Here is a 23,268-nt window from a genome sequence, read left to right on the forward strand (position 1 = left end):
TTCTCAATGTATTGTATACTTACGTTAATTATATATGTGAGTTTACAGTGATTACTAAAGTTTACTTTGATTCTTTAAAGATAAGATATAAATGTTCCAGTTCAGTCTATAATAAGCAATCTAATCACTATTTTTATATTCATCTCTGTCTTTTATCATCTAAACATATGATCTAAAATATAACCAAGATTTCTACAGATTTTGCTTAAAGTTGGCAAGGGTAAAAATTTCTTGAAGAGTAAAAGGAGCAGAAATTGAACAAAGTAAGGAAACGCTATTGTCCCTTAAAATAAATGTGTAAATGGAGATAGACAAAGGTACAGATGATAGAGGTAGACATAGAGACAAGCAAGATTGGAGACAGAGATGAAGACAGATAACTGGCTTTCGCTGTGCTTGAAACCACAATTCATTACACGAGTCTATTCAACAGAGAGAGAAGACAAATGACACCCACATCCCATTTGTGTGAGTGTTAAAGTGTGTTGATGCTTTGAGGAAAAATGAATACATCTTAAAAATGAAACAGAAATAGACATACACTACAATCCTAGAATCTACATAAAAAGAATGCTAATTATAAAATTTTTGTAACATAAAAACTGGAGTAGAAAACTAGTATAAAAATGATGGTAATTACAACGTTAAACACTGTGTATGCATGGTAGAATGTAATTAAATCCCAATATGCTCACATGGAATAATCACCCAGATATACTGCTCAGTCAAAAAAGGAACATGTGGAGTTCTCAACACCGAATATTTTATAAAACGTTTCATGTATGTAAGTTGAATGTCTAAGGATCTGCCATTAAAAGTGACATACTTTTCTTCCCTCTGATCCTTTGCCCACATGTTTATTATCATATCAAGCCCTCAGAAGACCCAGATACTTTATGTTATCAAGTTTCATCAATACTGTCAAAGACATATGTAGATATGACACACAGGTAAAACAAAGAAAAGCCTAGGACTCCTGGTCTAGCTCCCCAGTTCTGGGCCTCGGGCATAAGTGAAGGGGATGTGTAGGTGTTCATTTTCATAGAAGCAGCTGGCTAGATTACAAAACATTTGTGCTATTGAGAGGTTTATATAGATTATAGAGTATAACATTTTCCTAGAATCCATCACCCATAAATTTAAATATCCCAGTGTTTTTTTACCATAGACAACAGAGCACATTCTGCTAAAAACAACCTGTAGAAAAAGACTCTTGCTAAGAAAAACCTCCATCCTTTCTATTGTTTTGTCTGTGCACTTGTAAGTGAATTATTTCAGGATGTGAGAGAGATATAGGCGCACAGTTGGTTATGTTTGGCTAGAGAATTTTTGTATAGAATCCTAAAGACCGTATTTCTTAATTAGACCTAAAGAGGTGTTGAAATCTAAACCACTTGAGTTTTCTACATATAGTAAAACTAAGAAATGGTTAAAAAAAAACCACTGAAGACAATTTAGGAGTACAATTGTATGAACTACAGTTTTAGTCTGCAAATAGTAGAAAAGAAGCCTGGCTTTCCAAATCAGAAGAAAAAAAAAAAAAACTGGCAGGAAAGATTTGAGGAAACTCAGACAATACATAAAGAAGCTCTGTATCTAAGTTGAAGAAAATTTACAGGAGCTAGGAGAGGAAATACAATATCAAGCCACATATGCGGTTCTATTAAAATGCTGTTTCTTTGCTATGACTGGAATTCAGCCAGTGTTTGACTTTAAGATCTTTTACTGTACAGGAATCTTTGAGTCAATTTCTTTTCACAATACAAAGTCACATCCATGACCCTGCTGCCACGGCGTGCAGAATAAATGTGCCCCATCTTGGTTTTTATTTAAAAATGGGACGTGTGCCTATCGAGATTCATTTACACAGAATTTCCTCAGAACAAGAGTGATTATTCACCCAAAGAATTTAAAATTCTTCTCTGCTCATTACAACAAAAGTCGAACAAGGAGATGTGACCCTGTGAAACTCACCTGCAACATCAAAAAAACCAAAATAGATGAAGACAGTTTCCTAAAATAGGTGGATATCAAGCAATACAACACAATGATTTTTGAGAAACAGCAAATGAAAGAGATGAGGGATAATGTGTCTCAGCTTATTGTCTTGAAGAAGTTTCCAGACTACAGCACAGGCAGAGAGAATCTGATGGAACCCTTCACACTCCTTGAGTTCAGAAGGTAGATTTCAGGGCCCAGGAAGCCACAGGCACTTGAATATCAGGGTCAGAGGATTGAGAAGCAACAACTCCGTGGAACAAAAACTCCAAAGTGGTGAGAGGATTCTCTGGGATTATTTGCTGCCAATTTGTAAGCTAAGTGTGGGAGGAAACTATAGATGTCATAGAAAGAACTACTCCAAAGGAGATAGTAGTGAGCTGTCACAGGAGTCTAACCCTTAAGATTTGAAGGCCAACCAATCAATCATTATTTTAATTGATTTTTGGTTCATAGGTCTTCAAATTAATAGAGATAGTATCCAAGGTGCTTTCTGAGACATAATATATAAATTATTAAATTGGAAACTAGATAACATTACTGAATGAAATTCTTAGTTGATTTGGTGGGCCGAATATGTTTTAAATATGGGAGAAAAAGATGAATCACAACAGAGATTAAAAAAAAATAATCTGAGTTTTGCAGCAGTGACACCCAAGGATGTAGACTTTGCTGTAATGGTACCCTTGAGTAGTTGTTTCCAATGTTGACTCCAACATCACTTGCTATAGACAGTGTGACAATCGCAAATATGATGCCACCCAACAAGTAGTAACAACAAAAACACAACAGTGTTTACCCCTCTTGATAGTGAACTCAGATCACTAGGATGAAAAGAACACAGAGGGATCCAGCTCAGCCATCGAAACAAGTCCAGCGATGTGTCAGTGTTGGAAGCCTCAATAATCCAGCCCAAACCAAAGGGGTTCCAAACAAACTGCCCCCCAGCCCGGGGAATGTGAGAAATTACAAACAATTGCTTAAAGTCACTAAAATTTATCAATGATTTGTTCTGGAGTAAAGAAACAGCGGTGGTATGGGGGAGTGGTAGCTCGAAAGGAAGGAAAGACAGAAGAATAGGTCCCCAAAGGTGTCTACATCCTAATTCCCAAGCCTTGTGAATATATTATTTCGTAGCAAGGGTAGAGAGCTCACTGATGAGGTTAGGATCGCTAATCCGCTAACCTTAAAATACGCAATTTATCCTGGATCATCTAGATGGGCCTAATGAAGCAGAAAGACTGGTTCACTGTAGCAAAGGGAGGCAGAGGTTTGAGTCTGAGAGAGATGAGGACACCTTTCTGCTGCATTTGAAGCTTGAGGATGGGGTAACCACTAGATGACAGAAAGAGGAAGGGTAGGGAACAGCCCCAGAGACACACAGCCCATCCAGTGCCTTGGCCCATCCACAGCCCAGCAGAGATTCATTTTCCAGTGCTGACCTCCATCACTGTAAAATAATAAACTCGTGGTATTTAAGTCATTAAAATTGTTGTGCTATGTTAGACCAGTAATAGAAACTAAAAGAGAGATTAAGTATTAAGTCTTTTACATGCTTTGAGTCTTCCTGGGGGCAATTACAAAGTTAAAGCCAGGGAAATGATCTGTTTGATAAAAGCTAGACCTTTAGGGTGACGACAACAGGGAGATATTATACGGTTCTGGCAAAGGCATTAAGCAAACAAATAATATGCCCTTATGTGAAGGATCAGAGTGCTGACGCGCCCCAGTAATTTGAGTAGTAAAATAAATGATCAGGAGTTAGGGTTCTATTGAACGTGAGGGAGGCATAAGGACAATGGGAAATAGTCAAATCTATTTCTCAATTTCTGTCCTGGATAAATGTCGGTATTGCCACTGAAATAATAAATTCAAGACAAATAAGGCCTTTGCTGTGTCGTGTTTTTTGTGGGGAGTGTGCGTTGAATTTGAGACATGCATATGGAAGCTGGCAGTAGAGTACATCCAAGGCCTGGACATAAGGACTCCTACACACAGGAGTGGAATTAAAAGAGCAATCCCGAAAGCAGTGCATGATCCAAACAGCCCTTGGGGTCACCGGTCACAGGGCATACCATTCCTCCTTTGAAGAGGCATCCCTAACCACAAGGCTGTTCCAGGACTGAATGCTTAAAAGGGTATTCAGCACAGCATCTGGAGTTAGTGAATTCCTCATAAACGGTAGATATTATTCCTATAGGGTTTAGAAACAGCAGAGAACCCAGAGAACCGTAAGTCAAAGCAGTCCTAAAGCTAAGTCCACAGTCTCAGTCCAATCCGCTGATTAAGACAGCAACCGTGCTTAAATCACAGGCGCAAAGAGGGCGCAGCCTTCACAGATGGGCTGACAGGCGGAGAAAAATAAAGAGGGGAAAGGCGAATAAAGTGGGGGGCGGGAAGGAGGAGAGCGCCCCCCTTAGACTCAGAGGGACCGCAGGAGCCCGGAACTGCGGGAGGGAGCTCGTGGCGCGCAGGGCTCCACGGGTCGCTATGGGAACCGGGCGTGGCGTTGGTGGCCCATACCTGCGGGGGCGTGGTGGGGTGGAGAGCCGGCCTCTGACCCGCCTGGTCCCTCTCGGCTCTGGCGGAGGGGATCCCCGCTTCCTGCCCCGCGGAGGTCGCGGAGAGGGCGCCCGCTGAGTGTGCCCGTCCAGCCCGACCCTTCGGGGACCCCCGGGGCGCGGGCCCCACGTTCGGCCTGGAACGCGCGGAGCCTCGGGCGCGGGCAGCGGCCAGTGGGGTCCGGGCCGGGGCGCGGCGGGGCGGACAGGCGGCCGAGGCCGAGGGCGCGGCGGGATGGAGCTGTACCTGGGCGCCTGCGCCAAGGTGGCCCACGGCGCCGCCACCAGGACGGCCGCCCGCGCGCTGGCCACCGAGAGCAGGCAGTGCGGAGACGTGAGTGGCCCGGGTGGCCGGGCTTTTGGGGGCTCGGGGTCACGGGGGCTGAGGGAGCCGGGAGGTTTCCGGGACCCTGAGGAGTCAGAGACGTGGGGGTTCTTTTGGGGGGACCATGGGGAGTCAGCCACTCGGGAGATCGGGGTCACGAGGGTCCAGGGTCAAGGCACCGGAAGTCTCGGGGACCACGAGGGGCCGGAGACACTGGGGGTTCGAGGTCACGGGGTTTTGGGGGATCCTAGGCGATGAGCATAGGGGTTCAGGGTCACGAACAGTTCAGTGTCAAGAGAATTTATGGTCAAGGACCTTGAGGAGTCAGACACAGGTTCGAGGTCACGAGATTTTGAGGGAGCCTGGGGGAGTCAAGGACATGGAGATTCAGGGTCACCAGCTGTTTGGGGTCTAGGAGGTTCAGAGACACCGGAGGCTTCCACAGATCCTAGGAGATGGGGGCATGGAGGTTTGGGGTCACGGGAGTAGGATGCGATCAGCTGGGCGCACCCACAAGGCGTCCCCAGACTTCTGAGTCTTTAGGATTTAAGTGGGAGATCAGGCCTCCTACTAGTGAGAACCGCTGAGAGACTCTGCCTCGGATTCCATCTGACAGGGGGCGCACAAAACCCACTTTGCGGAGGTGGGTGCAGCTCAGCTCCTGGATCTGCCTCTAGGGGTGAAGCTGCCTGTGATCCCAGGAAGCGATCCTCTGTTCTTCACCACGAACCTAAGCGAAAAGGTAAACTCATCGCCAAGGGCCTTACTTAGTCTTCTTTACCCATTGGTGACGACATCCAAACTCTATTGATGGAATTTGACCAAATTCCTGGGAACAGGTGAAAGCCGTTCTGAACCCACCTGTTTAGAAGGTGTAATAGGCGATTTCATTAAGTTTGAATCCCTTCGCCCTGTCTTAATGTATAATCCATGAAAGCGTTTTAACTTTCAAATAATAAAATTCCATATATACCAATGGAATGCGTTTGGGTTTGCTTAGAAATATGTTTGATTGAAAAGAGAAACGCTATCACTGCCAGCTGGCATTTAATTGGGTGTTCAGATTTTAACCAATAGTAACATGGACTGAACTCTATAAAAATTTTATTGTTTTTTGAGCTTAATACTATTTCATACACGAGACTTAAAAAAAAAAGAAAAAAGAGTAGGCTTGGAATGATTTCCTAAGTTAGTTGAACTGGAATGGAAGACAACCCGACCCCATGGTTTGCCCAATCTCTCCTTCCAGGCTTTTGTCTAAAAACAGCCTCAATTTCTTAAGGATCACATCATTCTACCGCATTGGTGCTTTGGACCACTTTGTATCCAGGCCTTCAGTACCCTATTTTCCTCACCCCAACTGACGAATTTGAATTATTCTTCAAGTTTCTTTGTGAGCTCTCACAGCCCATGATGAGCTTATCTTTGCTTGGAACCACATCTTTGGTTTGAATGATCTCATTCAATATTTAATAATGCTGTCTTGCAATGTTTACTTCTCTTAAATCTTTTCATGTCTTAATCTTCAACTCTCCTCCATCCCCAAAACTTTGCAACCCATGACGGAGTAACAGATTCCCAAGGAGCTTTAATATGTTCTTGTTGAGTAGTTATATGGCTTAGTATCTTGAAGAGTTCTACAAGAATGTATTTTGTTCTTGCTTGATTTCTTAGTCAGTTTAGGATCCTATCTTTCCCATAACAAACAACCAGTACCTTGAAAACAGCAAGAATTTATCACTTTTCTGGATGCTAGAAGTCTGAGACACAGTTGCCAGCATGGTTGAGTTCTTGTTAGGGCCTCTGTTAGTCTTCACATGGTAAAAAGAGAGCTATAGAGTTCTCTGATGGTTTTAATAAGAGCCCTGATCCCACTCTGGCAGGCTCCCCATTCATGACTTAATCTCTCCCAGGGATCCACCTCTGAAAGCCATACATAGGAGTTTAAGATTGCCACAAATGAATTTTAGGGGAACATAGTCTATAATACCTAGTAAACATGATTTCTTAAAATACGTAACATTTCTGAAAATATTAAGAGTTTAACTTTTTGAAAGTTAATGAGTTCTACTTGAATAGAGCAAGCTAAATTATATGAAGCATTCTAGTGCTCTAACCTGGAGTAGACTGACTAGATAATAACAGTGTAGTTTTAGTTTTTCCTTTACAAAAGCTAGAAGAAAGCTTTGAATGCTTGCCACAAAAAGAGATGGTATGTAATGAAGATATGCCTATGTTTACCCTGACTTGAATCCTATACAATCTATACATGTAATTATGTACCATTTTTATGTATCATTTAAAAAATAATAAAGCACTCTAAAAAATTTTATCTTATCTATACAAATCAGCTCTCCTGAAATGTGCTTGAAATTTATTCTATGACTAGTGATAAATGATACAAAATAGTGTAGAAACTTAGTTTTGTCTTTTGTGTTTCTCAAATATGCTAATTCTTTACTATATTACCTCTTTTAAAAGTATTTTTTAAAAGTCTTTTAAAAATCTTTTGTGTTCCTTATTACATTAATTCTTCCAAAAATATATTCATTGTATGATAATTAGGTGTGCAACTAGTTCCCTAATGACCTACTTTGCAAGATTATTCTTTTCCTCAATGTGGCCTTTTTGATGAAGTAATATTGTGTTATTATTTGTATGACTTATTCAAAACCAATTATTTACCTTGATGATAGAAGGATTAGCTTAACTCTTAAGAAATAGATTTATTAAAAAATGTCCTAAAAATAAAAATTCCACAGGTTAGCAATCCAGTTTCACCATCGCTTGTTACAGCTAAAATTCAGCATCTAAACCATTTTGTTAGCTAAATGGCACAATTTAAGTTTCCTCTTTGACATATTATGGATAATTTTTCCCCAGAGAGATGTGGGCTTCCTGTTTAGCTTCACTGAAATCAAGCATTTATTCTGTAAAATTCCTTTCTTTGCTTTCTCAGGGATCCATCTGGTGATCAGGCAGTCTAGGTTTCTGATTAGGCCATTTGTAAGGGGTTAAAGGTGGGCACTGAACAAGAGATCTGAGATTTAACATAGATGTTCGAATGTCAAGGGAGCTCCCATTCCCCCTACCTATCCCTTTGCTCCAGTACAGAGTCATGTAACTCCTTTCTAGGAGTTATTTGTATGGCTCCATCCATTCAGCTTCCTGAGCACTGGTAATCGAACACAGTTGTGGCTTTCGGCAAACAGCATGGTATGTGCAGTTGAACCTGGATTGGTCCACAGGGTTGTGTGTTGGTGTGAGTTGTGTTGAACACTGACAAACAGGGAACTTGCCCTCTGGTTTTCCAGAACTTCCCCATATTCTAGGTACTGTTCACTTGGTTCCCGGGATTGTTTTAGACTAAACCTTGTGTCTTTCTGGTCAAAAACTTAAAACAGAAACAACAGGAAGACGACACTGACACTTTTTTTAATTACTAGGATTGAAACAGGGTATTCAAAGTTGGATGCTTACTTTCATTTTTCTCTTTTCCCCCTTCAGAGAACCCTTCTAAATGAAAGCCATCTGTCATTTTACTTTTGAAAAGTTAACTATGAATGCACCCCAAAATTCCCTTTGGTAATGTTTTATTCATAATACAGACTTAATAAATCAGCCTTTTCCTCTAATGTAAAATAAAAAAATAACATGACAATTTGCTGATTGTCTTTTTTTCCCTTTTATTTAATCTGTACACATATACAGAAACTGATTTCTTTATAAATATGCTTTAAAATTGATTATTAAGTGAAGTGAACTGTACAATAGACCTTGAATTTTCTTGTGCCTTTAACACTCAGAAAAATACCAGGTTTCTTTCATTAAAGACTCCAAAAAACAATGCCTCTTGAACCCAAAAATATTTAATGCTTACAGTTTTACTCATATTGTTTGTTCACCTAGTTTCTATTTAATTATAGTGATGTTTTATTCTTTTCATTTTAAATGATCGAAATATTATAACTAACACTATTCTTCTATTTTCTGAGTATGGAACCTCCCTCTGGGAGAGGGAAGAAGAAGAGGCAGAATACAAACGTTCACTTTACACATTCAGTGAATGAAATACAATTCCCTTCTCTTCCTTTCCCCCATCTTTGTAGACTCTGGGCCTGAGGCTGACGTGAATCAAGTGAATAACTGATAATAATCAGTGAATACAGTGAGGCTGAGTCTAGAATAATTCATAAAGATGAGTAAAAGAAGAAATGAAAGGCAGTTACTTGCCCAAAGTAAATCTTCCTGTTTGGAGTTTTCCCCAGTTCAAGTTCTACCCATGTGTGTCATTGTATGCCGGTTTCAGTGGGTTGTGTACCAGTGAAAATGCATTACTTTTACCTTTGTAACGTTGTTGAATCTGTATTTGCAGCTTTTTCGACCTTCCTATGGCTTTAACCTGACAGACCCTTATTGTCGACTTTTGGAAAACCAATATAGAAGTCTCCACGATCCACATCTAAAAGCATATTACAGACGCAAAGATGTCCTGAGGAGACTGAAGAAAGGTGGCTATATCACCAACAATAACAAAGTGGGTTGAAGACGACTTTTCTTTAAGTTCAAACCTTCGAACTTTGGTGTATGTTTGCTTCTATAACTCACTGGAGGGCGTTACTGCCTTCAGCTTGACTGTGGAAGGAGAATTCATGCTCAGTTTCATGACATACTCAGTATTTGGTCAAAGAGAATCTAACCACAGCTGTTTCTAAATGAAATTGCTTCTTTCTTAACTTTTTCTCTGTGAAATTAAAGTATCATTCATTACCATAACTTGATGAGGAACAAATGTATTAGTTGGCCAGCTATAATTTTCTTTGTCTCCTAAAGGGATTTAACACTTGTCATGAATATATTTTAAAAAAAAAAAAATATGAGATGAAGTAGGAGGGTAGAAAAATGTCATCTGTAAGAATCTTGATAACATAATTCTTACTGGAGTTAAACATCATTACATTTACAATTACAAACCAATTGTAATTAGTAGGCATTATTATTCTTTTAATAATAATTATTTTGACAATATTTAATAATGCCAATTAACATTCTTTTTTAAGACATAGGATATATTATTAAATCAATCTTTCTGAACAGAAATTTATTATTAACAAATGTTGGGGCTGGGGATTTAGCTCAGCGGCATAAGCGCCTGCCTTGCAAGCGCGCAGTCCTGAGTTCAATTCCTAGTACCGATTTAAAAAAAAAAAAAAAAAGATTATTAACAAATGTGAAGAGACAGTACCTATTAAATTGCCAGCAATTCATTACTTGATAGCAAAATGTCTTTCAGTTGTACATCATAACTATTTTTTTCTCTGAATAATTGTTGCTATCATTGTTAGGTATGTGTATATTTATTATATTTATATGTTTTATTTTCATTTACAGATTGTATGTAGTTTGAAGGAACTGAATAAGTACAGGCAATACCTCACCAACTTGAAATTAGACTTTGAAAGAAACTATATAAGAGAACAAGTAAGTGTTTAATTTTGATTTATGTAATTTGGAAGAGCAGTTTGTTTCTTTGTAAAATATATAAGATTTTGTCCTGACAAACTTAATACTTTTCTGAATGAAAACTCAGAGCAGGAATAAGTATGGATGCTGTGATACTTGGATGTGTGTGATACTTAACCAAAAAAGGAAAAGAAAAGTCTGTTTATTACACGATTGGTAGCTGACATGATTCAGTAATTACACTTGGTCTTAGCCAAAAGGCTGCGAAGTGATGATTTGGTAATTATGTGGTTTGACAAATGCACTGATCCTACCTGAGCTGTGACCAACAAGAAGTATGTATTGTGACATCAAGGTTCTATACCTGGAACCCAAAACAATTTAAGCAATAAGAGAAGAAGAATACAAAATTCGTACTGTTCTACAAGTGACTCATAGGACTTGTACCCCATATTCTTACACCCACACACATACACTTGCATTTACCTAATAGAAAATGTTCTTCTTAAAAATGAATTTTTTTGGAGTGAAGTGAGTGGCAACACTGATTTCCTTTTGATTTTTGATTCAAAGTTGTATATGGCATGTGTGTGCTTGAGCGTGTGTGTGAAAGGGAGTGAATTCAGGGCTGGGACAAGGGAGTTCAAAATGAAGTGTACTTTTTAAGATCAAAAGGGTAGGGTAAAAATAATAACCTCACTATACATTTACTGTGTGGTTTCTCTTCCTCTCTTTGTACCTAGACATCTTCCTCCACATTTTGATACTTGCATTTAATCATTTTTGAGGAAAAATAAAATGCTTACTTTTTATCAGTGAGGTAAATCTTTATTTTGAGTCTGTTATCCATATCTCTAAAAGATGAACTTAAATGTAGTTAAACAATTCATTCTTGATAAAATATAGGAGTTTTAGTAGGTTTATTCCTGGGAAGTGTACAAAACATTACATATTTATAATGCACATTTTTTACAAATAGAAAATGCTTGCGAAACAACTACAGAAATTGGAGGAAAGCAATGCATTCCCCGAGTGTTCTGACGTTACGCAGTTCCAGAACTGGTTGCTGCATGAGGGCACCCAATCTATTAGGGACCAGGAGCGGTTAATACGGCACAGGTAAGATGCAAGCTGATGTGTTTTTGCATGTGTGTAATGGGCTTGGATAAATTGGGACATCGTGAAAAGGATCAGGGAGGACAGTTTCTCTACAGCCCTTTCACTCTGTGGAATGAAAGAAGGAAACCAAGAAGGACAGGAACTGGGAACTTAGTGCCGAGACTATAATAGAAAGTTTCTACCAGAGAAATCGAGCCCTCTGAGAACCCAGGAAATAATATAAGCAAATAACTGACGGGAAAACTAGATTTAAAATCCTACAAAGAGAAGGAGGAAGGAAAATAACTTTGGCACATGCAACATATCATAGGAACTTTTTGTGATCCATCTTTAAGGACGACAGCATTAAATTTGAAGAAATTAGTGCAAAGCCAAAAAAAAAATTAAAAATAAATGTGTTGCCTCCAAAGAGACCAGAAGTTCACTCCAGTATCAATTAGTTACATCCAGCCATTGATACTGCTTGCCCAGTCCATTTCTTAGGCCAAGTGAGAGGTTGTGATCTATTATCTGACTTGTATTTTATTATTTCATTACATAGAAGTACCTTATGATGTATTGATGTTCCAGAGACATAAACAGTAGATGGGAAATATCTGAAAAGGCATGTAAATTTCAAGGACATTAGTACTCACCTTGTTTTGAGACACTGCAAGGCCACTACAGTCTGTTGTAAAGTCTCTACTTTGATTATATCAGCTTTCCTTGCAAATCAGTACTTCTAAACCTACTGAGTTATGAATACTTGATGTACAAAATGCTTTTTAATATTTAGCTCCATTTTCATCACTGCCTTAGTAATGAATATGCATTGAATAGGAAGACTTTAAAATATATAACACATTGGGAATCAGGCTGGCTAAAAGGTCTATGAGCAGGACTCACAAAAACAAATTCTTGTAGTTCAAAAATAAAAAAGCAAAGCAAAGAGATCATTTGAGAACATGAAAAGGTGGGACACTATAGTGAGAGAAACAGCTGATTCAGCTTCAACAACATTTTCATTCTTGCTCAGGTATTTGGATATGATAAATAAAGGATTAGAACACTCAGAGCGGGCAATGGAAGAGCAGCGCCTTCTCCGCATGGACAGAGAGCACAGAAGACAGCGGGAACACTTGAGAAGAAAGCTAATTCTTCGGAGAAAAATTGAAGAGGTGAGAAGTAACATATTTAAAACATGCGAAGAATTTTTGTTTCTGACTTTTTCCATTTGTAGATAACTGTCAAATTGGAGTAGTTTCATTCTAAATAACTTAGCACATTTGTCTTAGTTACTTTTCTCTCATTGCTGGGGCAAACTACTGGACCCACAGAGTTAAAGTCAAAAAGATTTATTTAGCTCACAGTTTGCAGAGGTTTCAGTCTCTGTTCAGTTGGCTCCAAGGCAATGTGACACATGGAAGAGAGACAGCGGTGCACAACAATATAACAGTAAAAGCCACAGTAGAAATAGAAGGGACAAACCTCATGCTGTCCCGAAGGCTACCTGCCCAAGGGCAGATGTAGCACTCCCTCCCTGAAACCTACATTGGACAAGGACCAATCACAAACTGTAAATTCAACCACCTCTGTGACTACAGGAGGCTTTGGGAGACATCTAGATACAAATCATAACAACATTACACTTTCTTCACACTTACAATATACAAATTGTTATATAGAGTAATGAGACAAACACAAAAAGTATATGTGTGTGTCAATCTCTCTTAAAAAGAGCAGTGTGAGAAAGCTACTTGTGTTTATTTAAGTGCCCTGTAAACCCTCAATTTGGAGAGGAAAATTTTTTTAAATTTAATTTTAATAAAAATAATCATGCTGCCTTCCTAATAGGAGTGCAGTGGAGAAGCCTCTTTTAAAACAACTGTTTGCCTTTCATTAGCCAGACCCGTCAGCCCTTGACTTTCTGAATTTTCTCCTTGGGACAAAACACAAAGGTATCCCTGGTAAGGAACATGCACTCAGGGTGGTAACACTGTGCTCTGCAGGAATGGAAGACCAAAGAGCTGTTACTTCTGACGAAGATTGCAGAAGATATTAAAAGAGAACAGAAGCTCGAACAACAACGGCGGAAAAGCAGAGAAGAAAGGGACAGAAAGGTAGGGTGAGCTTTCACCTCCTCGTGGGTCGATTTGAAGAGAAGCTTCTGCTCATTTTGTTTTTCAAAGTAAAAACCACATTGCATTATGGATTTGCACTAGTTATCTGAAATGGCATGCATTTTACAAAACTGAAACTTACTACTTTTTTACGCACGTACCTCACTGTGTGAACCCAGGCTGATCTTAAAGCACTGTGCTGGAAGTCTCCTGTCCAGTCCTGGGACCACAGGGGCTGCCATGGCTCCCAGCTGCATGAGTGCTGCACGTTTCTATAGGTGACAACCCAGCCTTGTTATGCAATGGGACTCCTTCAGCTCTCGCTTTACACCATATGCTTTGCTGTAATTCACATGAAAAGTAACCGGTTAGATTATTATTTTTTTTTCCTGAGAATCAGAAATTATTGGTAAAAGTTTTTTTTTTTTTTTTCCAACGAAGTAATGTTTTTAAGCCTGTTTTGAAGTTTTAGATATGTACTATTTTTAGAGAGCAAATCAGTCTAACAAAACTTCTGTAATTTGCTCTACAACCTTAACAGTTTAATAAACATGCTCATGAATAATGTTTCTATGAGGATTTATTCCAAGAATTAAATAAATGCTATAGATTGTACAGATTGTTTTGTAGACTGCCTTTTCTTAATAAAATATTGCTAAGAACTTTCCATGACAATAAACTTTGAATTAAAATTCTAAACAATTTAGTTTTTTTCTTGACAAATCTAGGTATAAGAATGTCATAGTCCCATTTGTATTGCAATGTACAATATAAAATGTCTTTAACTATTGGAATTTAAGCATATGTATCTCTCTTTTATTCTATTACATATATCTTTATATTATGACAATCTTATATTTTTCTAGTATTCACTTTTCTCTAATGCAAGAGCTCTCAGAGTTGGCCTCTTTAATTTGCTACCACACATGTCTGAGAGTATTTTTATTTTTCGAGAGCAATGCAGTGCTCTGATTCCACTTCACCTTTTGCCTGATCTCAATTTCTACTTGAGAAGCCCTGTCCAGTTGGAGTGGAGACCATTGCAATAGAGGAGAGCTTGGCCAGCGATGGGTACTCATGAGATGCGGCCACAGATGGCAGACTTGAGGACTGCACAGCATGATAATGGCTCAGCTGTGTCACGAAGTTATTCTGTCATTATCTTTTTTGAATCTTGTTTTCCTATAAAGCTCTTAAATTCATTTATGTTTCTGTCATATTTTACACTTAGCATTATGGGTAGAAATCACTTCAGATTATATGCTTACATTGTAGCGTTATCCAGAGTTTTTAATTTTTTCACCTTACTATGTCAAAAATAATTTGTGAATTGACTTTTGGATTATTTCCTGTCCTTTGATCTGTTATGTGTAATTCTGTCTTGATTATTGTTCTTTAATAGTTTGTCAGACCAGTCATCTTAACCTTACAAAGTTTTGTTTTGTTCTGCTTTTTTGTCTTATTGAGACAGGGTATAATTACGCAGTTCAGGTTGACCTTGAGCACGCTTTGAGACCCAAGCTGGTCTCTAACTTGCAATGATCCTTCTGCCTCAGCCTCCCAAGTGCTGGATTACAGGCTTTTGTAACCATATCTGGTTTAGCCTTACAAGTTTGTTCTACTATTTCAGTTATTTTGGCTAATCTAAGTTTTTCACCTTTTAATATATATATTTTTTAGAATTTATATATCAGTTTTGATTTTCTTTTCCAAAAACCTTGATGAAATTTTCCCTTACCTTGAGCTAACCTTGAGGATCATGTTGGGCACAAATGACACCTTATATTATATTGATATCCTACATAGATTATCTTATCTGTCAATATGAATATGTTTTATTTGATTTTCTTATGATCAACGTTTCTAGCATAATGTTTAATAAAACAATTTGTTATCTTTGTCTTGTCACTGACTTCAAGGAAAGCATTATGCTTATTAATACTATACTAAGGTTAACTGTTAATTTTTAACAGATAAATTCTCCCTATTCTCAGTTTTCTGAGAAATTTAGCAGGAATGAATATATATATATATACTGTGTATATATTAAATTATATTAAATTTGCCAAAATTTTTCAAAGAACATGGTAGTGTGCGATTTTTTTTTTTTTTTTTTTTTTTTTTTTTTTTTTTTTTGCTCTTGTAATGTTGTCTGCTTTTGGAATCAGGATAATGATGTCTTTATGCAAGTTAGTGTACATTCTCTGATCAGATTTCTAGAAGTGTTTAAGTTGACACTTTGTTTTATTTCATAAATTTTATATAGAGTTTATCAATGCAATTACTTAGGTCTAGAATTTTCTTCGTGTGAATTTTTTAAACCTCAATTTCCTTAATACAGATCCATTTAAAATAGTGTTTGGTATTAAAAAAGCTTTAACTGTTTGCATATTTTAGAGGCTTTCCTTTTCATGTAAATTGCATAATATATGCACAGAGCTTCTAATATTCTTCTATTGTCCTTTGAACATATAGTGACTAATGGTGGCATCTTCTCTTATTACCAACATCAATAATTTGTGGCTTGATTTTCTTTATCAGCATTGGGTAAAGTGGCTGTATTTTCTTTATTTTTTTCCTGATTTTCTTAAACTGCCATGATTTAGTTTTTTCTTTATTTTTTCCATCTTCATTGATTTCTATTCACACACATTTTCTTTTTAATAAACATTTTTATCTCTAAATGAGAGTCACTAAGTTGAGACTTTTCTTCTTTTTTATATAGAAATTTAATGTATTTTTTCTACTGATTTATCAAGATCCCACAAATTTTAAGATAATATACTTTTATTAAATTAAAATTAGTTTTAATTTGCCTTTTATTTCCTAGATGAGTTAAAGATCTTTCTGGTGTTGACTTTGAATTTATTTCTCTTATAATCAGGACGTATATTTTATTTTTCTTGTATCTTTTTAAATACATTGAGCTTTTTTATTATTCAAAAATAGCATCATTCTTGGTTAGAAAAAATGCTTAATTTTTAAAAAAATTTGTATTCCATTGCTTTTGATAGTATATTTTATAAATGTGTTCCAGATGTCAAGCTCAGTTTTTCTCAATATTACTTTGCTTTCTGTTTACTTTTTTTCTCTCCTGTTGAGAGGGTTGTTGGAATCTGTGTTTTTTGATCATCTATTTCTCCTAATAGTTCTGTCCATTTTTGCTTTATTTCACTCAAATTTAGTCATTAAGTTCATTAGAATTGTTCTGTGAGTGACTTGTTTTGTCATTGTGATGATATCCTCTCCCTCAAAAGATTCTTAGCACTAATCTTACCTTGTATAAAATTTACAATGCCACGACAGAATTCTTTTCATTTCTATTAGTATACATAAAACATTTTTCTTTAATGTTTAAAACTGTTTGGTCTTTAGTTTCAGCTTCTTTTTTGTGGTTTCATACAGATTTTACTTTTTTATTGTTGTTGGTCAATACTGCAATCCTTGCCTTTTATTGAAATATTTAGGTCATTTACATTTAATATGATTAATAGTTTTTTTTTAAAAAAAGGAATAAATCAGATTAGTGAAATAAAGCAAAAAAAAAAAAAAAGCCAGTAATAAGACCATAGGAAATCCACAATAGTAATTAGCTTTGTATCCATTATCTCAGTATTTGTTTTCTGTCTTTTCCTTATTCTTCTCCTCATTTACTGCCTTTTTCTTTGGATTAGTTAATATCTCTTCTTATTTTGCTGAATTACTAAATTTGTCTCTTTGTTCTGTGAGTTCATGGTTGATTTAGGGATAATAGCATATACTGTGTCTTTAACTTACTAGGGTAGTTCTTACTTAAAGTGCTATTAAACTCCTCTACATAAAATATGTTTTTCATCTCTATTTTTATGCTCTCTTTGTCATGCATTTCACTTTCAAATATAGTATAAGTTCCACCACACATTGACATTTTTATCTAAACATTTATATATTAACATGATTAAAATGACAGATTATATATTTAGCTCCAGTTTACCACTTTTGATGTTCATTTTTTTTGCATGTATTTCCCTCTGGTATCACTCATTGTTTCTGAAGGGCTTTTATTTTATTTTATTTTATTTTATTTTATTTTATGTATTTATTTTGGTACCAGGGATTGAACTCACAACCTTGTGCTTGCCAGGCAGGTGCTTACACCACCAAGCTAAGTCTCCGGCCCTTCTGAAGAGCTTTTGTTTTTGTCTTAGTGCAATTAGCTTTTAAGTATCTAAAAAAGTATTTTGCATTTATGTTTGCAGGATTCTATCTGAGTATATATTGACTAACATAGTTGTTAGTATCAGCTGTATATAGAATTTTCTATCCAAGTAGTTTTCTTTTAAAGTTTTAAATATACATTTTCAGCTCTTTTGTTTATTTTTCCAAAAGAAATCTTCAGGCCTTAACTTTCTTCTCTCTGTAACATACATATTAATCTTTTTCTTTATTGACGATTTTAAGAAATTTTAGTAAAATACACCTTGATGGTGTTTTTCTTCTGTTCTTTGATATTGGGGGCTTCCCAAACCTGTGAATTCATGATTCTCAACAACTTTGGAATATTTTGGCAATTTCTCTTTTATATCTTCTCAACTCTTTCACATATTAGATTACTTGAAGTTGTCTTGTATCTCTCTGAAGGTTTTCATTATTTGCCTTGTAGTTTTGCCACTAAATTCACATCATTCTCCCCGTAGTATCTCCTCTTCCACTGGTGTGTATTTTTCACTAATTATTTCATTTGCTCAAAATTCGCTGTGGTTCTTCTTATATCAACCACACTTTTTATTATATTTGTAAACCTACAGAACAGAATTATACAGACCATACTAATGCTCCCTATCGTATCTGTGTTACTTTTGTGTTGATTTTATTTGCTTCTTTGGAAGGGTCATTTTACCCCACTTCTCCATATGCTGGTATTCTTTGTATGCCAGATATTATAAGTTCTATTTTGTGGGTTGGATATTTTATATTCTTATAAGGATTTTTTATCTTTTGTCAGGGAAGCATGTAATTTATTTGTAAACAGTTTGTTGTATATATTTTTTAAAATATTAAAAAGTGGACCAAAATTATATTTGATCTCGGACTCATTATCGCTTATTGTTGAGGTAAGAGCTTGCTGTAGCTTCTCCCAGTGTGGGTCATGAGAATGGATATGAGTCCTGCCTTTAGGTAGGTGCTAGATACTGTTGTCTGATTCTTCATTTGGGAATCTTGTTTTCTGTAGTTGTCCCTTTTTTGTTGTATTAATGTTCAATACTAGCACAGAGGTTCACAAAGGGAAGTCCCACAGTAGGTTTATCTATGGAGATCTAAGTGATTTTCAGTTAAGCTTTCAGTACCTTTCAGTTACAGATGATTGATAAATTGCTTGATGTTAACAGGACTGCTGCAGAGAGGGACCGAACTGATTAGAAATTTTACTAGTTCCTCAAAAATCCACAGTGGTATAAATTGCATCTTAATGCTAAATTCACTCTTTTTGTCTGCCAGACATGCTGGTACGGCTTATAATCTCAGCACTCAGGAGGCTGAGGCAGCATGGTGAGTTCAAAGCATGCCTGGACTGTGTAGCAGACCTTGTCTGAGAAAAAAAAGAAAGAAAGAAATCCATGATATATAATTTTGTGTTTGACTACAAATGGAAGTTCAGCCCTCACCCCTCTCTCATTTTTGACATTAGTGTGAACTCACAAGTTACAAGACAAGAATGACAGTTGACTTCCAGTAGAGTGTCATGTTTTAAATATTTACCTTGCATTTATAAATGATAAACTGGTATTAACCAATAGTTTTCTTTGATATTTTAGAAACAAGCCCTGCTAGAGAAAAAAATGGCTTATCATTTACAAAAAATGCAAGAAACTGGCTTTAAAGAAGACATGGATAAAGGCACATATGAATACAGTGGACAAGATGGAGATTTGGAAAGTGAGGATGTTAAAAATTATGTAGCTGAGTAGGAAATGCTTCTGTATGTAAAAATTCTTCTGTAGCATTTACTTTGTGTGCTTATCCTGGCTGTGCACTTTGAGTCCAGTCATAATCTCTTCACTTGCATGTTAAAGTTCAAATGGAAGAGGAGGCTCATGTGTAAAAATAACAAGCTAAAGCGATCCTGTCAAGTGACTTAAAAGACAAGTTGCCTACTCTGCAGCTTTTTGTACCCAACCTCCCTGTACTTGAAATAAGGATTTTACTACTGAAACTATAGAACTTGTAAGATCACACTGCTATTATATGTCAACATGCTGTTCTCTCCTATTCGCAATAAGTAAAAATAAAATCCAGAAAAGGAGAGATAAAAGGTTATGGTGAAAAGGAAAAAGAAGGAATAAAGAAAAAAATGTCCAAAAATATGAAGACAGTCTATCTAAAAGGAAGGACGTAGAACCCTGCCAACTTTTCTTTCTTTTTTATTAGTACTTGTTTGCTACTACTGGGAAGTACCAAGAACTTGTTCATTCTGTTTTTAACACTACAAAAGTATAATAAGGTTCTCACCTCGATGTTAGTTAAAACTAGATGCCCAGAACTTAAGAAGTACATTGTTTTTAAGTACCTGTAACTTTATAGTATTGGGGAATAATACAGTCATTGATCTTTGTCTTCCTCAACAATCATATTTCTTTGTCACTGTCACCCTAAGTCACCTCAGTAAACTGCAGCCAGTCTTAGTTTACTGTTATTTTTATCTCTTTCAATTATATTGAATATAATTGGGCCACCAATTATATTCAAAACTGTTGGGATGCTCTCTTTTCCTGGCTCTGAACCTGATACCTGCTAAATGACCAGGCAAGCGTAGTCACCACAGCGTGCAGGCCCAACCTTACTTTTCAATTTTATTTCTCACTTGGTCATCTAAGGCCTGATGGTGTCCACTGCAAGCTCTGGAGCCAGACTGCTGAAGTTCAACTTCTACTTTGGCATTTTATGGCTATGTAATGGCTTCAGTAAATAACTTAACCAGTCAGAGAATATTTTATCATCTGAAAGCCAAGGTAATACCCAAGTGATCAAGATAAAGGGTCCTAATATTTTAGCATTCAGTGAGCACCTCATTCCCGTCATTGTTCAGATGAGACAACTGGATCTTCCTACAGCACACTTGACGTTTCCCACTTCCTTTCATCCAGTGTTCTCAGCCTACAGTGATCTGCTCTGTCTCTGCCTGGCAAAATCCTGCTGTTGCTTTAGTCCTGCTCCCGTCGATCTGTCTCAGCAGCTCTCATGCAAAAGCCCTCTCCTTGGAGTGTCTTTAGTAACCTGTAGCATTGTATGCTTCCTACTGCCTCCCTCCCTCGCTCACACCTGACATATACTGATATATTCAACATGTACACATATAGAAATACTGTATACACACTATATATGTATATGTATCAATTGTATACACATATACACTAGATACATGCTCTCTAAATGGATTAATTCAATTTCTGTACCTATTTGAAGCAGTGATAGAATCCTTATGCGTTAGATAGGAAATCAGTTTAGTAACTATGCACCCTAACATTTTTGTCAGGGTTTTTGTGTAGTAAGGAAAGAATGTCCCGCAGCTGTCATGCACATTTGTTACCTCAAATCTTTTGAAGAAGTAGTAATATATTTAAACATTTATATTCTTGAATTAATGCAAGAATAGGGATAATGATTTCACAAATGGAATTTAGTTACACCATTCTAATAATGGCATCTTCCACCAAATAGGAAAGTTGTAGAGGGACACAGAAAGAAGAAAAGAAAGGTCTGAAGACTAGTGCAGTGGTCAGGGAGGAGGACATGCACAGAACTGTCGCATTTTATGTCTGTAATGAAAACCCATGGCGCACACATACAGTGAGGGTGCTGCCTCACTAAAAGAGTCATAAACAGAAGCTGATCTCCTCTATCGCAAAGGAGGAAGTTATATGCTAACCATATGTAGTATAATGTCGTGTATTATTATCCATATTTGCACACATGCTTTAACGCTAATCCAAGTACTGCAAAAGTTGCTGTGAGCTGGTGGGTGTTCAGCCGGTCAGTGTGCCGGAATAACACACCTGGTTCCCGCTGTACCACCACACACAGCAGGGCACATTTGTCTTTCTCACAGCAGAAGATTCTGCCCTCCCATGTGTGCCTTTTAACTTGAAGGAATAATATTTGAGGAATAGTTCTTTGCCTTCCTTTCATCTCTTCATCTACTGTATTTCCCACAATTTCACATACAGACCAGCAAATGGATCACCTCCTTCTGAGAATTTATGAAAAACAAAAATGTTTTATTTCGTGTTTTTTAAGCTTCTGTCAAGAAGAAAAAGAAGAATCAAGATGATGTAAAATTACTGTATTCTGTTGATGACTCTAAAATACCAAAAGGTAATTGAATAACGTGACAAAACTATGAAATAAGAAGAATACAAGTTTGGGGCAAGGCTGAGAGGTGATGGTCTCCTTTCTTGCACATAAATTGTTGCTTTGCTTTGCAAGATGGCAGAGGTACAGTGGTGGGCATCAAAAACTTTGTAGTAGCTATGGCTTTCAGAATTTAATCATGCAATAACAGATTTAGTGTTTTGAATTTGCCATTAAACTGTCATTAGACAAATTAGATGGAGGGTTTATTACAAATATATATGCACGATAGAACACCTAATTGTAAAATATTCTTAATTCTTAAAGTGATGTTAGAAAACTCTCGTTTTAGAAATTAAGTGTACTAACCCCAAAACCACAGTGAGCTTTTTTTTTTTTTTTTTTCACATAGGGCCTCACTGTGTAGTTCAGGCTAGCTTTGACCTCACTCGATAGTCCAGGCTGGCATGGAACTTACAGCGATCCTCCTGCCTCAGCATCCTGAGTGCTGGGTTTATAGGCATGTTCCACCGTGCTTGGCCACTTGTTACATTTCTTACCTTATTTCACTTGATATTTTCTATTAGAAATGTTAGATTAAACAATGATCCACATAACAGCAAAATTATCTTCTAATAATTCACCATAAAATAAGGGTATTAAAAATCAAACCATATGACTGAGTCAGTATATCAACACAAGATAACCTGGTCCTTATTGGTTAAATTCTAAAGAAAATAAAGTTCAGATTCTTTCCTTTCTGAATGTACAGTTTCTTTAATTTCATCCAAACTTAGCCACCTAGAAAGAAATGAATCTGGCTTAACTATTCAGGGATCTTCCAGTCTGAGGATCACTTGATACTACTGTAATTTTTTAAATTTGCTCAGTAATCACCCATTATTATATTTCCTCTCTGTGGATGGTTTTCAACAGCAAGTTCTCTAGACTACTCTGTTTATTAATTTTTCACAATCAGCTGTGAGTAAAAACTTAATTCAATGCATACATTTATGGTCCCAAAGTCCAATTTTTTAAACCAAATATGGGAGGATTATCAAGACACACGCACTTGTAACACACTAGCCCCATAGGAAATGCGTATGAGAAAACTAATTTCCTGTTTTCTCAAGCAAAATTACCTCCTCCAAAGTCATTTACTAAACACTCAGTGCTCGATGCAACCCAGACTGACCAGCATCAGAGCTTGGTGCTGAGAGAGTAACCCTGGACGGAGAATCCTGTCTTAGCCTCACCAGACTGCAGAACAATTATGACACTGTCCAGAGGCCCGACATCTGCTTCAAGACTGCTTTAGCTACTTTTACTCTATTTGCTTTCCACACAAATTTTATAATTAGCATAATTATAATTT

At 37.0% G+C, this 23,268-nt stretch overlaps 1 protein-coding gene across 1 annotated transcript in view; it reads left to right on the forward strand.

Annotated features, from left to right (window-relative positions):
- Positions 1-4,425: 4,425 nt before the first annotated feature.
- Positions 4,426-23,268, forward strand: part of Fsip2 (fibrous sheath interacting protein 2) — a 74,141-nt gene continuing 55,298 nt past the window's right edge. The window contains exons 1-8 of the mRNA XM_063259410.1: positions 4,426-4,893; positions 5,501-5,626; positions 9,260-9,421; positions 10,276-10,365; positions 11,327-11,466; positions 12,482-12,623; positions 13,455-13,565; positions 19,361-19,481. Coding sequence (XP_063115480.1) covers positions 4,795-4,893; positions 5,501-5,626; positions 9,260-9,421; positions 10,276-10,365; positions 11,327-11,466; positions 12,482-12,623; positions 13,455-13,565; positions 19,361-19,481 — 991 coding nt within the window. The 5' untranslated portion in view covers positions 4,426-4,794. The remainder of the gene's footprint in view (positions 4,894-5,500; positions 5,627-9,259; positions 9,422-10,275; positions 10,366-11,326; positions 11,467-12,481; positions 12,624-13,454; positions 13,566-19,360; positions 19,482-23,268) is intronic.

Source organism: Cavia porcellus, unplaced genomic scaffold (genome assembly GCF_034190915.1).
Source record: "Cavia porcellus strain 051 isolate PalLab524CR breed Dunkin Hartley unplaced genomic scaffold, mCavPor4.1 scaffold_12, whole genome shotgun sequence".
In the NCBI taxonomy this organism is placed as follows: domain Eukaryota; kingdom Metazoa; phylum Chordata; class Mammalia; order Rodentia; family Caviidae; genus Cavia; species Cavia porcellus.